This window comes from Malus domestica, chromosome 14 (assembly GCF_042453785.1).
Source record: "Malus domestica chromosome 14, GDT2T_hap1".
In the NCBI taxonomy this organism is placed as follows: domain Eukaryota; kingdom Viridiplantae; phylum Streptophyta; class Magnoliopsida; order Rosales; family Rosaceae; genus Malus; species Malus domestica.
The window spans coordinates 31,227,531-31,243,465 of NC_091674.1; the positions used below are offsets into that span (position 1 = coordinate 31,227,531).

Consider the following 15,935-nt stretch of genomic DNA (forward strand, 5'->3'; position numbering starts at 1 on the left):
TCTCTTTGCATCCATGGTCTCTGCTTTCTCTTTTACACTATTCTCTGTTCTCTGAGTAACACAGATTTTTCTCCTCTTTGAGTAAATATTGTTTAGGAATGTGATCGTGTAATTCTATAAATAGGAATTCAATAGGGTCCAAAATAGGGAAAAAATATTGGTCCAAAATAGGGGAAACGCTATTGGACGACGGATTCTTAAGCAACAGGTAAAATTGCAATTCACAACATTAGATAGAGAGATAGACACAACACAAACAACAATCATATTTCCATTAACAAACATGCATCAGACCACAAGGAATTACAAATCTCCAATACAACTACTCTTATTTAATACGAGATAATTTCTTATGCATCCTTCAGTACAGCATACACTTCGATTTGAGGATTTTGATCTCACCCTTATAAACTGAGCACTTCTTTGATTTATCTCGAGCCTTAGAACATTTTCCCGAGACCATCAATCCGAGGAACAGATTCGTTGACATCCATCCGACGCCAATTTCCCAACAATGGAGCCATCTGTTCTACCTTGTCGTACAACCCAAGTAGCCCGCCTGTGTGTATGAAGAGGACCCTTCTTCCTTCCCACTTCTTTGGATTCTCAGCCATGTCTTTCATCATTCCATAAGCAGCTTTGCCACTGTACGAGGAACACAGTAAAATTGATTAAAATTCTTGACTGGAAATATAAAGTACACTCATGAATTTTGGTAATAACAAAGTGGAAACTAATACTGTTACGGACCTGTAAACTGGATCAAGAACAATCCCAGTGGTCGCAGCAATCTCCTTGACAAAATTAATCTCTTCAGAGGTGTTAATTGCATAGCCCAGACCTTTGGCCTGTCGAACCACAATATATAATTACTTCCTTTTTTGGAGTTTACAGTTTAGGATATAAATTACAACCATTATAGTAAGATCAGCCTCAAAAGAATATGTACTATGAATTAACAGACTAATCTGATACGATACTCACATTCTGAATGTCAACAATATTACGTGAATCAACACCTGCCTCAAGCCCGTCAAGTAGGCCTTGAACATAGTCGTAGAAGTAATCAGGGTCGTCACAGACAGAAAATGCGTTAACCTGCAGAGCAAAGGAACAAATAATTACATGACACATAAGGAGTAGCGAATTGATTATCTACACAAAGGAAGCTAATGACATACTTTTGCCTTCAACGAACTGAGCCAAGAAGCCAATGACAAACCAGCAACTGAACCCCCACTGGAAATCGATAAAATAAAAACATTAATTAGAGGGAAGTGATATTAATCACAATCGACATAAACAATTATAGGGTGACATATATGCACTATCTTTCCATTTCACAAAAATAAATTGGAGTTAAATCCAATAAAAAATAAGAGATGGCATAGAGAACCTGCCACAAGCAACCACAATATCATCAAACTTTACTTTGTCTGTTCCACTCCGAAGCTGCTCCTCAATCTCACGTATTGCTTCAATATAGCCCCTGAATATAATAAAATACACAACGTGATATCAACAAAAACTAAACGACAGCTATTATGATCAACAGTGAGCACAAAATCAAGGAATATTGGATTTCAAACTTTATAACCTTAAAAAAACATTAAACCATCATGAGAAACTGACACCTCAAAACCCTCGCCCCTCCTTCTCATTTAGAAGACCCCAAATATAAGGTTTATACCATATGATATTAGTCATCATGGATTATTGTGAAGAACATTTACCAGTACTAAATACAGATTAAAGCTTGAAAAGTCAAAAAAAATATTAAAGATTTCTCATTTCCAATATGAAGCAAAGATATTGCATCCAATTTAGGAACACAAAATAATTAATGAAGAATAGATATGGCACTTGAAAGAAAATAGAGAAAATAAATACGAAAGTGTATAAAAAGAGTTTTTGCACAAAACAGACTAGCCATGAAGATTTCAATCGAAATACAAACCCAATCTCACCAAGTTCCGAGGGAATTTGATCCGCCAACAGGAATAACATATGGCCTTCTTCCTTCTTTTAGTAGTTTTTCCTTTAAGAGATTAGTGAGAACCTGGGACCACATTTAATATAAGAATCAAAATCACTATAGTAATAGAAATCGAAATATATAAATTCATTATTATCAGAAATGCATGTTCTTGACCCCAAAAGAAATACAAAATGGTAAAACGGTAAAATAACTGGTTGTATGCTCTTTCTTCCCAATCTGTTGAGCGATGGACCATTTAAAAAATAAAGATAACTTGATATGCAGTTCATAACAACCAAGTCTTAATAGAATTACTTAGCCAGTGATCACTGTTTTCAACTTCAGACTTGAACCATAAAAATATTAAAAGGAAAATTTAAAAGAAATAGACACTGTTGACAAGAAAGGAAAAACTAGCATACCCCACTCCCGATTTTTGCATACTCTTCTTTTGAAATTAAATCAACATGAGCTCCAACTAAACGCTCAACCAGGAGATTGCCAGTCAGTCCAGGATCTTGGTCGACAAGAACCTGCAATAGGTCAAGAGGCACTAAGCAATTTGATTATAAAAACAAGTCGTGAAACTTAGAGACAGAAATCAACCTTTGAAGTACGTAGAATGAGATAGCAGTCAAGATTGAGATACTTGGCAGCCACTGCAGTTGCACGACAGTGGTTGCTTTGGATGCCCCCTATCGTCACGATACAGTCCGCACCCTTCTCTACCGCATCTGCCATTAAGAACTCCAATTTTCTGACTTTGTTACCGCTCAGTTGCATTCCCGAAAGATCATCACGCTAGATATTTGCAAATACTTCTGTCAGTGTAAAACCAGGAAAGTGAAGACATAAAACAAAAGTAACAACTCATATATTTACACCTCAAAAATTGCAAACTATAATTCTACACATAAGTCATGGGGGGCATCAAATCCACAAATCCAGCTCTGAAGTTTCAATAAAGTTATAAACTTCAACAAAAGATGCAACATTTTCGTCAAATTCGCGGTTAAAGTCTCGATATTTGATTGAGTGAAAGCTAAATTGATTTGAGCATTCATCAGTAATAAATTATCAATTCAAAGTGTACATGAATCATTATATATCACACAAATGATAAAACCCAAATGGTATTTTTCTATAGGAAATCAAATACCAGAGAGAAAAAAAGTAAAAGAAAATACCTTTAACCAGACCTCAGTGTTGGGGGGCAAATTGGGAAGATTCCATTTGTGAATTGGAGTCGGAAGCTGCGATAACAAACACAAATCAGCTGCTAATCAGTAATCAATACAATTAGAAACAGTAATCGCATGGACAAATATGAGCAGATGAAGAAGAGAATTGGGTTTTTACGTGTCCGAGAGAGAAGGTGTGAGAAGGGATGGGGTTGATGTGGGACGCCCAAGGAGGAGGAGTGTAGACCTTTTTCGTCAGGAAGTCCATCCCCGCGGCCTTCGCCGTCGCATTGGAGGTGTTGGTGGTGGCGGCCTCCGCTGCCATAGTGTGAATCCGATGAGACTGTAAGAGAAGGCGAGTGTGTTGGGGTTGGGATTGGGAGAAGACGGTGAGTTTGTTAATCGGAGAGAAGAGGAAGCTGCGACTAACCAACATTTCTTTTCATTCCATTTCCATGCTCTCTGTATCTACTCTATTTCTCTGACGCCATTTTTTTTGTCGTCTTTCCTTTGGAGTTTTTTTTTTTTTCGTTTTTTCCAAAAAACAATTATCCTTTCGAATTATTTGTCTTTTTATCTTTACCAAAAACAATTATCGACAATTTTTTTTTTGAAAAATCAAAATAATTTTCGGAGAACAAATTCAGATAAAAAGACAAATGAGAAATTATACCAATTTCAATAACCATTTTAGCAAATAGAATTATTTCTCTTTATCAAAAATGATTATCACTCTCTTGCATCTCTTGGGGTTGGATGCTCGTTATATTTTATTTTAGTTTTTTTTTGTTAAGCGTTTAGCCCCATTTGTTTAACCAAAAAACACGAAAGAAACAAGGAGTCGTGATTTTGTTATTGATAGGAGAAAAAAATTATATAAAATGACAGAAAAAATAGAAAAGAAGAGTAATTAAAGGAAAAATAAGAGACTAATTACATAATGTGAGAAAAGTACAATATTAAGAGAATATAACTTGTTGATAGCAAGTGGCACCCTTCCCTCACGGTACTACTTCACTATCGATCACCCATGAGTATTTAGCCTTACAAGATGGTCCTTGCTGATTCACACGTGTCCCATGCTCTATAATTATTATATATAACTCGAAATAATTTCATATCGAGTAATGTAATTAAGTTTAGAATCTTATTCTATTTCTATAGTTATTGTATATTACAATCTTATAATATTATTATTTATCTTATCTATATATATAAAGTGAGCATCCTAAAATGGTGAAACATTTAAAATACCATAAATTGCCCTTTAAGAATTTCATAAATTACAATTGAACCAAGAGAAGCTAAAGTATTTAACCATATTTTTATTTTGAATGAATTTAATATTTAAAATTATAGAAAAGAAAAAAAAAACAAAACCTCCCACGTTAGTGGGTGGTTTCAAGTCATTAATTCATTTTTTTAATAATTTTTTAAAAATATGTAAATTAATTATTTAAATAAAAAATTATAAAAAGGCCAATTGCCACACGTGTATGCATGTGGCAAGAGGCTAGTTATATATAATTCGAAATAATTTCATATTTATTTAATAAATAATTTTATTAAGAATTATCTTCTAATTCTAAATTAACGGAATGGTTAGATATAGCCATTTTATTAGTTTGAGTTATGGCTATTAATTTAATTTAAAATTAATAATACTAAAATCTTCCTTTTCGTTTTTTTTTTTTTTGGTTAGGTTATAATGTTATAGAAAGTCTGTCGGCCCTATCCTAAGAATAACATAAAAGATAAAAGCGCTATCCATATCATAATGAAACACTTCTCTAGTTTCATCTAGAAAGGTGGAAGGGTGTCGAATCCCATTAATGGCTAATATAACTTACTAACCTTGACTCAAAAAAAGAAAAAAGAAAAAAACTTGTACATAATGTGGCATTAGCTAATACCACTCGCTAAATTATAATAATCATGAGAACCATCTATGACACACACTATTTGTTTCTCAAGAACGTGATTGAAGATAACACGAAAAGTGTGGAAATAGTTCCCCTGCAATAAATTTGGAGTACTTATGAAGTTTGCCATCCCCACTCTTGAATGTGGTAGCTACTAGCCTAGTAGTGTAGTGTAGCGTAGTGCCCATATATGCTCGAAAGCTCTAATCTTGCATGCAAAACTTGATTAGAAAAAAAAAAAAAAAGTATTAAGTATTTATAGGCAAGAAGAAAGCTTTACCATGTGGAACTATAATAATATGAAATGGGAGGGAGATTGGGAGGGAAGTTTTGAGAGGTGGAAGAATGATAGGTGTTTGGGTGAGATTTGGTTTGGGGAAATCAGCACAGTAATTTTAGCTCTTGTTATTCTCAGCCTCACACCTAAATTTGGGGAGCTTTCTCTGCAAATACAATCCAATCTTTCTTTTTGCATTTTTAGACTTTTTTTTACTCCAAGATTTTGATTCATGGGTTGCTGTCAAATTTAGTACTAGATTCCTAATCAATGGTTCAAGTCAGTCAATTCCACTTCTTTTGATTTATTTTTTTAGGGAATTTCCTCTTTTTCTTCATATTTTTGGGTATTTTTTGGGATAAACTTAGCTGGGTTTCTGTCTAAATTTAATGAGTGGGTTGTAGATAGAATTTTTAGTCTGAGGATTGTGAGCAAACCATTTTTGTTTCTATTTTCTCTGTTTTTCTTCCTTTTTATCCACATTTTTGCATTTCTGCTTTCAGTCTCAATCCTTTTTGTTATTTTTGCCAGCTTGTGTGTTATGAAATCAATGCCCTTCACCTGTGTGAGGATAAAAGCGAATAAGGCTTTGTTCGTGTTTCGACCTTCATCTTGAACACCTTTGAGGTACTTTGCCTTCAATCCTATGTTCTTTTATCTGCAGATTATGGATGTTTGGAGAAAAAAATGTTCTTTTATTTTTGGAATTGTTGTTTTAGTTGCGTGATTAACTTAATTGATTCGTGTGGATTGACATTAGTATCGTTGCCTCATTTGATTGAATTAAGGTTAAGGCATTACTGTTGTGTTTTGTGTTACCTTTGTAATTGTTGTCTTAGTTAGTGTTTGCAAGTTTTTGTGGACGGATGCAACTTGTAAACCAAAGCCAAACCCATCCAATAGAAAACCAGGCTTTTCGACAAACCAAGGTTGCAGGACGAAGGTGTGTCAATAAGCCATGTCTGAGCTGCAATAAGAATTTTGGATGCAATCAATATATGACTACGGGACAGGTCAAGCCGCTAGCTAACAGCCTAACACAACGCTTCTGAGAATGTCATAAGGCTGGTCTGGTGTGATAATAGGTTGCCCACTGATTTGGATTCTAGGATAGAGAGAAGATGCTACGATTTGGTTCTCTTGTGTTTGTTATCAATATAAGGCTGGTCTGGTGTGATAATAGATAATAGTTGGTAGTGAGAAGGTCCGATGATGTTTCTGCATTAGAGGATTCCGACTTTGGTTGCTGAAAATGTGCTGAAAATGTGCAATGCAAACTACCGAAACTAATGCGTGTGCTGATTGTGAAAAAGTGCTAAAAGTTGGGGTTCTTCTCAATGCACTGTAATTGTAAAATCTAACTTGCTGATGCTGTGAAGTGTTTGGGTTTTGATTACATTAGCACCTTATAGTTTTGTATTAGAACATCACTAACTGTTTTATTTATGCCGACGAAGTGGGCAGGCACGGCAAAAGATGCATTGTGCCCTTCCAAGGACCACCAGTGATAATGATGTCCAGAAAATTTCAGACAGAAGAAGAGATTTGTTAGTATGGAAACAACGAAAAAGTTCTAGAACATCTTTGGAGGTAATATATGTCTATTTTACAAATCAATTTTGATGCACTTCACTTCTCGGCTATGACTTGAAAACAATTATCTGACCAGTCTTCTGCGGCTTACCTTGCTCAGGATTGTGAAGTGCCTTCCGTCACATGGAGGAACTCTGATCGTAGGTAAAATTGTTTCAGTTTCCATTGCCTAATTGCTTTGTTTCTCACAGCTATACGGTGAAACTAATCCACTAAATTGAGTTTGTATATGCTTTGATGATTTTGCGTATTACTTAATCATCATAAATACATCTAATACGTAACATACTGCACGTCAGCGTTTGTTAGACACCGCTAAGATTATCATAGCTTTTGTACCTTTTATTTTCTGGTCCTTGCTGGGGAATGACTTTTTATTTGGCTTTTCAGGTGTGGTATCTTTACATTCCTTTCCCTTAAACCTGATGAACAATGGAGAATCGTAGCACTACCATCACAATGTCCTTACAATACAAATCAGTCGGTATCTGATACTCCGGTGAATATGGATACTCTGCATCTGCTTTACCCGCCCCCATTGAACCCATTCAAGGTTAATCGACACAGGGTTCAGAAAGTGCTTCCTCTTGACGCCACTTATTCTGTCAATTCATTTGCAAGTAGAAGCTTCACTGGTTCAAGCGTGCGACACCAACCTCGAAATAAGACCTTGACAAATAAAGCTACTAAGTGGAATGGAGTTCCTAGGAAATCTTTTCACAAGTCAATAACCCGCAGTGATTCCGCAAGTGCCATCCCAAATGGTTCTAATGCTATTAACTCATCAAATATGAGTATCGGCAACCAAAAAATAGACAACACCGCAAAAAGAAGTTCGAGAAAGAAGAATATAAAGAAGGGAAAACAGAACAAGAAGTTTTCATGCAACACTGGCTCTAATGAATCGGAAGTGCTGTTTGAGGAATATCCCAATGGAAGTTCAGCATCTAAAACCTGTGGTAACAATGGTGGGGACAGACCATTGTCTTCAACAGCACCAGATAATTCATTGCCAGATGGTGGTGCCAATAATTCTGAAACGCCAAATACATTCACCTCTTCAAGTGATGAGGCGGGTATACCGTCTGTTGGTAATTTTGAAAATCAGGTTCTGCTCAAGGACTCTGGATTTCCCATCTTCAACGGTGTGCAAGGTATTCATCCACAGACAAGCTGTTACAATGATATGTATACCAAAGGCTACTTTGATATCCATGACTCATTCATTTTGGATGCAGTTTCATTTGGTTCATACAGTGATGATAGTACTAATGCTGGTCGTGATGAAAAACATGCTGAGACTGAAATTCACGAATTATATATTTCTGAACCGCCAAGATTATGTTCAAGAAAGGGATATTTCTCTTGTCAAAGCTTGTTAAATGATTCCATGGACTCCTACGACCACACTGAGGGAACAAGGCATGGTATTCAGGGTCGTAGCAACAGTGACGTGCAACTCGTTGCGCTTAACAAGAGAAGTAAACAAAACAAAGTAGCACCTCGTAATTCAAATGTCTCTAAATTTGGAAGTTCTGGAAATCTGCATGCTCGTACAGGGAAGGAAAACAATCAGTCTGTCTGGCAAAAGGTCCAGAGGAATGATTCCGGCGACTGCACTGGTGAGTTGAAGAAAGCAAGCTCTGTTTACTCACGTTACGATCTCCCTCTGAGAGAGTCTCATTTTCTTAAAAGAACCTGTAATGCTGCTGATGTAAATGCCTTTCCAAAGAGTGAGGATAGAAAACAGCAAAAAGTTAAGGCTTCAAAGAAATTGAAAAGAAAGAGTGATCCGGCTTTGAAACAAGAATACAATTGTTATTCTAGGAAGGGGTCTCATGCCAGCATGTCCGGCTTAGATGGTTGTGTGAAGGATAGGATAGAACAGAATGATATAACAGATCAGGCGAAGGACAACAAAGGATTAGATCTTGCTACAAGATCTTGTTCTCTGCCTAGCTGTCTGAGCGCTGGCTTTCAGAGCAGCAAAGTAGAATGCATGACTTCTGAATCAGTTCCCAGCATGCAACTCTGTCCAAATGAAATGGCTCATCTTGAAAGTGTCGGTAATAGTGTCTCTCACATGAAGAATCAAAGTGTAAGAAATGAGAGTAGCACAATGCAGTCTCCAGTTTACCTTCCTCGTCTACATTGTAATACAGCAAGTCAAGAAGTACAGAAACAAACCTCTCTTGCGGAAAGCAGGAAAAACTATAGTACCTCTGGATCTTTTACGCACAAGTGGATGCCAATTGGGTTAAAGAATCCCGGATTGACAAACTCTACTAGATCTGGCAGTTCATCACTTGAACATTCTGATGAGGCAGCTTCTAGGAGATGGACTCTTAAAGACACTGCTAAAGGGTACGCAGCTTTCAATACTCACAATCCTGTTTCTGATGTTGCAGTAGTGTTCCCAGGTCAAAGTTCTGGAGACTTAACTTGTTCTTCCAACGGATTCGAGGGAAGGCTTCCAAAACCAAGCACAACTGAAGAACTGATCAATAACAAGCTCAATGCAGCTAACTACATCAAAAACTCTGACGTACCTAGAGATGTAAATGCATTTGAAGCTGATTCAAACAGAATACTAGAAGCAGTAAATAATGCTTGTAGGGCACAACTGGCATCCGAAGCTGTTCAAATGGCCACTGGTCGCCCCATTGCTGAATTTGAAAGACTTCTTTATCATTCATCCCCAGCTATTCATCAGTCACCCAATTCTGTAAGTTGTCATACTTGCTGCTCAAGGAACCAGGTTGGTCAGGTTGGGGGTGTGCCATTGTGCAGACATGAGGCACCTGACATCAGTTTAGGAAGCCTATGGCAGTGGTATGAGAAATATGGTAGCTATGGTCTGGAAATAAGGGCTGAGGAACTTGGAGATTCGAAGAGATTGGGTGCTGATCGCTTTGCATTTCGTGCTTATTTTGTCCCTTATTTGTCAGGAATTCAGTTATTCAAGAATGGAAATGCTGATTATGTAGATGCTAACAATAGGTTTCCTGGTTCTGATGCGCCAAGCGCAAGCCTGGATAGTGACACATCCAAAAATTCCTCTAGCATTGGTAGTCTTCCACTATTTTCATTACTTCTTCCTCAGCCTGATCATAAGGAAGATGCGGTCACTCCACCAATTGTAAATCAACTGTGTATTTCAGAACAATCTTCTGCTTATGCCAGAGATGTATCTGTTCGATTAACTGGCACAACAGAGTCCCGTGATTTAGAGCTACTGTTTGAATATTTTGAATCAGAACAACCTCAGGTTAGACGACCTTTATATGACAAGTAAGTATCCTTTTTTATTTTTTACTAAAGTTGTCATTTAAAACGATGCAGTATTTACTTTGTAGCTCGTCAAAGATCATAAGGAACGTTATGTATTTGTTGAAGATCTTATATCTGTTGCCCTTCATTTCAGGATAAAAGAGCTGGTACGAGGTGATGGACTGTCACATTCTAAAGCTTATGGAGATCCAACAAATCTAAACTCTATAAATCTAAATGATCTGCATCCCAGATCCTGGTTAGTAATAAAACTGGCTTCAGTCTCTTTAAAATGTAAAATATGTGTTTGTAATCGACCTTTGTTAGTTTCACAAAACGAAGCAAAATTATTAGTAATACAACTGATGCCGAGCGAATTCTAACTAGTACATAACTTTCAAGTGCCATCTGAATTTTCAGGTACTCAGTGGCATGGTATCCAATTTACCGGATACCTGATGGTAACTTACGTGCAGCATTTCTGACTTACCATTCACTCGGTCATTTGGTCCATAGAAGTACCAAATTTGAGTCTCATATCTTGGATACTTGTATTGTATCTCCAGTTGTGGGTCTGCAAAGCTACAATGCTCAGGTAGTCATGGCTAATAGTGCATAGATGCACAAATATTGCGCAGCTGTGGCATAGTTAAGGCATATTGTAAAAGCTGCTGCGCTTATTAATTAATATATATTGTGTCGCACGTGCACAGGCTGAATGCTGGTTCAAGTTAAGGCCCTCAGCATCGAGGCAGACAACAGTAACACCACCGGGTTTAAACCCTTGTGGAGTACTAGAAGAGCGTTTGAGGACACTTGAGGAGACAGCATCGCTTATGGCAAGAGCTGTTGTGAGCAAAGGAAGTACGACATCTGTAAACAGGCATCCGGACTATGAGTTCTTCCTCTCCCGGCGACGCTGGAGGACTTCGTAAAGTCTTAATTAATTCATTTTAACAACTCGTACAACGCGTACAACGCGTTGAGTAGTCTTCCCAAATTAAGCATATTTAACATTAGATGGGAGAAAGAGTTACCTTACCAACCTTTTCCTGACCTTTTGTTTTTCGCTTACACTGGTTTGAACCCCCATAAATATGTATTGTGTATATATAGCTTTCCTCTCTGTTTTTGTGTTTCAGGTTATACAAATGTGTGTATATAATTTTCCTCGTAGCATTAATCTGTAAATAGTGCTGAGTTTGAAGATTGGATGCAGTTACTAATCCAACGATTCTTTGATATAACCTTTCATTTCATGATGTTTATATATTTGAGCGGTTCACCTATAATTGGGCTATAGATTTGTATTATATTTGAGTATGTACATATATACATACGCCTTTCTACCGAGAGGTTGGGGAGAGAAGGAGAGAGTGTTGGAGAAAAGCCCCCAGCCGAGCAGAAGATCCGAGCAGTCACCAGACTCGAGGATCCGTGCCTCGAGATGATGACTGACTGACGCCCAAAGACAACACCCACGAGTCCAGAGCACCTCTATTAAAATTGACCATGAAAACACAAATTTATACAACTTGCCGACTTGATCACGACTGATAACCCCTCGGATTCCCAGATCCTTCCTATATTCCGCTCTGTCCAAAGTTGCAAACTAGAATATATAGCCGAGATAATGAGAACCGAGTAACAAAAGCAACACTTGCAACTTGGTAGTTTCAGCTGTCGAACCCAACATCTGCCCGGCGCATACCAACCATGCTCCTCCCCCATCGCCATTTTTGACAATGCCTATCAAATATAAGCAGAGCAAAATGATTGAGCCTGGTTAGGGTGAAGTGGCTGGTGTGTTACAATCGAACCACCTAAAATGTTCGCCTAGCTTAAGTGTATTTGTAAATGATCGAGTCGACCTCATCACGGATGGCCTCGTTTTGGTTGACATGGTAGTATGAATAGCCAAGTTTATGTGTATTTGTATATGACTTGGTCCGCTTCAATTTCATATAATTGGTTAATAGACTATGTTATTAGGTAGGAGGCGTATTTGACTTATTCTGCTATTCTACTTGAACGAAATTAAAGAGAGAAAACTTGTTCTTAGCTAGCTAGGAGAAACTTGTTATCGTTTGGAGGTTTCAGCCAAGACGAATGAACAAGGAGAGTAGTGGCGTGACCAGACCCATTATTTTCAAGGGAAAATTGGAGGATCAGAACGGTGGCGTCTCCAGTCTGAGCTGAGATGGTTAGCAGCCGGCCACATTATTAGTGCTGCATGCTTCGTCGTCCTTCTCGTTTTTGTATTTTCTGATCAGACCCAAATGAATGGCTCAGACGACATACTAATAAGGTGGTGGTGGTGGGTATTGGTAGTATACTGACCCAAAGAGAAATTTAGGTGCCCTGATCAATTTTGGGGCGAGGTGGTTTGGAGGAACACATTTGCTTGTTTGAAGTGGATTCGAGAAGCAGATTGTTTGTTGTTTTGGAAGAGTCGAGCAGATCATTTTGTTTGAGGTGTCGAATGATCATGATCTCTGTGTTACAGTAAGTTTAAACTCTCTTTTGTACTTGATGGTTGGTGGGAAGAGCAGATGTGGTTTGATCGACAGAGCATAAATTTTCTAGGCCCAGCAGATTTAGTTTTCGATAAGACTTGTGGCTGCAACTTTTGGTGGTCGGGTTCGGCTCGGATATGCTGCTGGAACCAATTTTTTCTTCTCTCTTGGTTGATACGGTGTTCTTATGGCAATAAGGTGAGGTTTGTTCATTTGTTGCCTTTTTGCTCTTATCGAAGGTGGTCATGATAATTTTGTTGAATCGAATGATATATTATATTTATTTATGTTCATTTTTCGATTGTTCAAACTGCAAGTAAGACCTTGACCCACAAAGAAAATCTTCCAAGTAAGAGATTTAGGGATAAATAACACACATCACTGTTGTATTAAAATTATGCTCAAGACATCCCTCAGAGTCGGAAGGAGACTGGCTATAGAGGAAGATTGGTACATCATTACATAATCAAATCAAACCATGATCTTCTTATTTAATATTAGATTTCATATAATTTGTGAGTCGTTTTGATTAACTGTTATTGTACCAAAACTGTTTCTGAAGATAATCAACCACATTATTGTCCACCTGGAATGCCTTGGTCAAAACATCAGGGTTGATGGGAGGTTTGGATCCGAAGACTGCATTCGCAACGGTGATCACTCCCGGGTTCTGGCTGCTGAAAGCGGCGATGGCCACAGCATTGGTTTTTCCGACATTGAGTTGGAAGTGAATGAGACCGAATGGGAATACAAACACATCTCCCTTGTACAACACTTTGGTGAACAGCCGATTGCCGTCGCCTTCAATATTGGATGTGACAAATCCGACGTAGAGTGAGCCTTCCAAGACTATGAAGATCTCCGTGGCACGAGGGTGAGTGTGAGGCGGATTGAGGCCATTTGGAGCAAAGTCTACGCGAGCAAAGGATATGCCGAGAGTGTTGAGTCCGGGTATAACATCCACGTTCGCCGCCGTAACAATTGAACCGACCGGATTCGATGTGTTTCCGGGGTACCGGAGCTTGTCAGTGAAGAAATCGTTTGCTGATGCAAGGTTTGGGTCCTTGCAGAACTTCCCGTTCACAAACACTACTCGCAATGATACACACAAGCAAATTAATCTTTTTTATGTACGTAGGTGTTGTACATGCATGGACGATGTGCTATCAGCCATGCAAAATCATATAGTTAGGGTTTAGGCCTTGCTATTTCCTACATACTCTCTGTACTGAATGGAATCTTAATTAAGGATATTGTTTTTATATAATTAAAACATATAAGTATACGTACCAGCATAATCGGTGTTATTAATTGCTACGCAAAAGTCCTGAAGAGGACCGGGATCAGAGGCAGAGGCAAGGAGGGTGGCGAATGCTAATACTGACAGGGCAGCAGCAGTTACGGGGAAATGAACTCCTTTCATCGCTAGCTATAGTCTATAGGGGATTAGCAAGGACTTGGAACTTGTATTTAACTAGATGATCCGATGATGAGTTGCTTCGAGATGGATGAAAATTATGCATGGGGACACTTCTGTATTTATAGATTAGCAAGAGAGACTGATAATGAACTGGTCTTGGATTTTCCCCGCGGATAATCGAAGCAGGTAAAGACTTGTATTATAATTTTTAGAACAGGTAAAGACTTGGATATTTTAGAAGCAGTTAGAGACTTGATCACGACTGATAACCCCTCGGATTAAAATTTAATATTAATTTGTACCAATTCCTTTTGCAATAAGCCACTGACCTTACCAATTCCTTTCGCAATAAGCCACTGACCATACCAAAAGGAACCCAATAAACAAACAACAACATATAAGGTAAAAGGCTCAAGCAAAATGACTTGATCACGACTGATAACCCCTCGGATGCCCAGATCCTTCCTATATTCTGCTCTGTCCAAAGTTGCAGACTAGAATATATAGCCGAGATAATGAGAACCGAGCGAACCAAAAGCAACACTCGCAACTTGGTAGTTTCAGCTGTCGAATCCAACATCTGCTCCTATCCCATCGTCGGCCTTTTTCTTTTTGTATTTTCTGATCAGACCGAAATGAATGGCTCAGACGACATACTAAGAAGGTGGTGGTGGTGAGTATTGGTAGTACGCTGACCCCAAAGTATTAAAAGGCAGGGCGTGGCCGAGACGTCCAATGGATAGCCGAGTCTAGGAGCGAGGCAAAGCCTCACATAACCTAAAATTTTAATATATACTAGCATATGGGCACACAAAGTGTGTGAGAAATATATATATATATATATATATATATATTTTTTTTTTTTTGAAATAGAATGAGAGAGGAAGAGAGTGATAGAGAATGTGGGAGTGGGAAGTTTTTTTTTATTTTTTTTAATTAGAGATATGTTAGGATTACATGTATGTGAGGTTTAAAAAAAAAACAAAATTTGGTTGTGTGAAATTACATTTTTGTCCCATATTTCTTATTGATGTTCTGTTTTAATTAGAGGGTTAAAATGATAATTTCATGTTCTTATCCATATTTATAACAATATAATACTTTGTAAAAACAAATATAACTATAACTAAATCAAAGATAATATCATCTTCTTTATTACTAAGTCTAGTTGTACTTGGAAACTATGTCATATTGTCTCAAAATTTTATAATTATTTATTTTATTATACGCAATTATAGATAACTTCAAGAAAAATAAGGATGAGTGGTCACAATTATAGGAAAATTTCAAACAAAATAAAGGCTGAATGTGGCAATTATAAGCAATTTAAAAGGAAATAAAGGCTGAGTGAAGTAGTTATAGGATATTTAAAATGATATAAAATAATAATTATGGGAATTTAAAGGAAAATAAAGGGTTGAGTGGAGTATTTATAGGGTATTTAAAATGAAATAAAGGCTGAGTGGAGCAATTATTATGGAAATTTATGGGATTTGGAGAGAGAAAGTCTCTCCTCCTTCCTTGAAACTAGAACTGCAGAAACATTCCCAATGATGCATGAACCCCATATATTTATATTTTCCTTTCAATTATATATATTGCATATTGTTCATATATTTTGTCAATATATATATTTGTTCATGCAATACGCAATTATGCTACGTGGAATTTGTGAGTCAAAACATCGAAATAATTTAGAAGCAATTAGGGTTTTCAAACCCAAGATGTTGAAACAAATTAGTTAATTAATTTCTAGGATTTTCGCTACTCCACACTGT

The 15,935-nt window shown here is 37.4% G+C and overlaps 3 protein-coding genes and 1 long non-coding RNA gene across 6 annotated transcripts; 2 read left to right on the plus strand and 2 right to left on the minus strand.

Moving 5' to 3' along the window:
• Window positions 1-255: 255 nt before the first annotated feature.
• Window positions 256-3,705, minus strand: LOC103455678 (bifunctional D-cysteine desulfhydrase/1-aminocyclopropane-1-carboxylate deaminase, mitochondrial). The gene is made up of 10 exons (XM_008395259.4): window positions 3,338-3,705; window positions 3,166-3,231; window positions 2,585-2,779; window positions 2,401-2,511; window positions 1,968-2,059; window positions 1,397-1,489; window positions 1,182-1,239; window positions 985-1,098; window positions 751-848; window positions 256-645 (listed from the first exon to the last, which is right to left on the minus strand). The coding sequence occupies exons 1-10, from the start codon at window positions 3,593-3,595 to the stop codon at window positions 441-443; spliced, it is 1,290 nt and encodes a 429-aa protein (XP_008393481.1). The 5' UTR covers window positions 3,596-3,705; the 3' UTR covers window positions 256-440.
• Window positions 3,706-5,225: 1,520 nt separating this feature from the next.
• On the plus strand, window positions 5,226-11,468 carry LOC114820963 (uncharacterized). 3 transcript variants are annotated; one of them, XM_070812270.1, is made up of 8 exons: window positions 5,365-5,985; window positions 6,816-6,948; window positions 7,052-7,095; window positions 7,342-8,105; window positions 8,190-10,242; window positions 10,376-10,480; window positions 10,642-10,816; window positions 10,935-11,468. In XM_070812270.1, the coding sequence occupies exons 2-8, from the start codon at window positions 6,835-6,837 to the stop codon at window positions 11,154-11,156; spliced, it is 3,477 nt and encodes a 1,158-aa protein (XP_070668371.1). In that variant the 5' UTR covers window positions 5,365-5,985; window positions 6,816-6,834; the 3' UTR covers window positions 11,157-11,468. The 3 variants fall into 3 exon arrangements, with proteins under 3 accessions (XP_028948198.1, XP_070668371.1, XP_028948199.1); XM_029092365.2 differs by having other exon boundaries at window positions 5,226-5,985; window positions 7,342-10,242; XM_029092366.2 differs by having other exon boundaries at window positions 5,536-5,985; window positions 6,823-6,948; window positions 7,342-10,242.
• A 1,238-nt stretch (window positions 11,469-12,706) lies between these two features.
• Window positions 12,707-13,988, plus strand: LOC114820965 (uncharacterized). The gene is made up of 2 exons (XR_003768339.2): window positions 12,707-12,935; window positions 13,300-13,988. It is a non-coding gene; the product is annotated as an uncharacterized lncRNA (long non-coding RNA).
• Window positions 13,095-14,258, minus strand: LOC103455679 (germin-like protein subfamily 1 member 13). The gene is made up of 2 exons (XM_008395260.4): window positions 14,028-14,258; window positions 13,095-13,826 (listed from the first exon to the last, which is right to left on the minus strand). The coding sequence occupies exons 1-2, from the start codon at window positions 14,158-14,160 to the stop codon at window positions 13,267-13,269; spliced, it is 693 nt and encodes a 230-aa protein (XP_008393482.1). The 5' UTR covers window positions 14,161-14,258; the 3' UTR covers window positions 13,095-13,266.
• Between the last annotated feature and the right edge of the window lie 1,677 nt (window positions 14,259-15,935).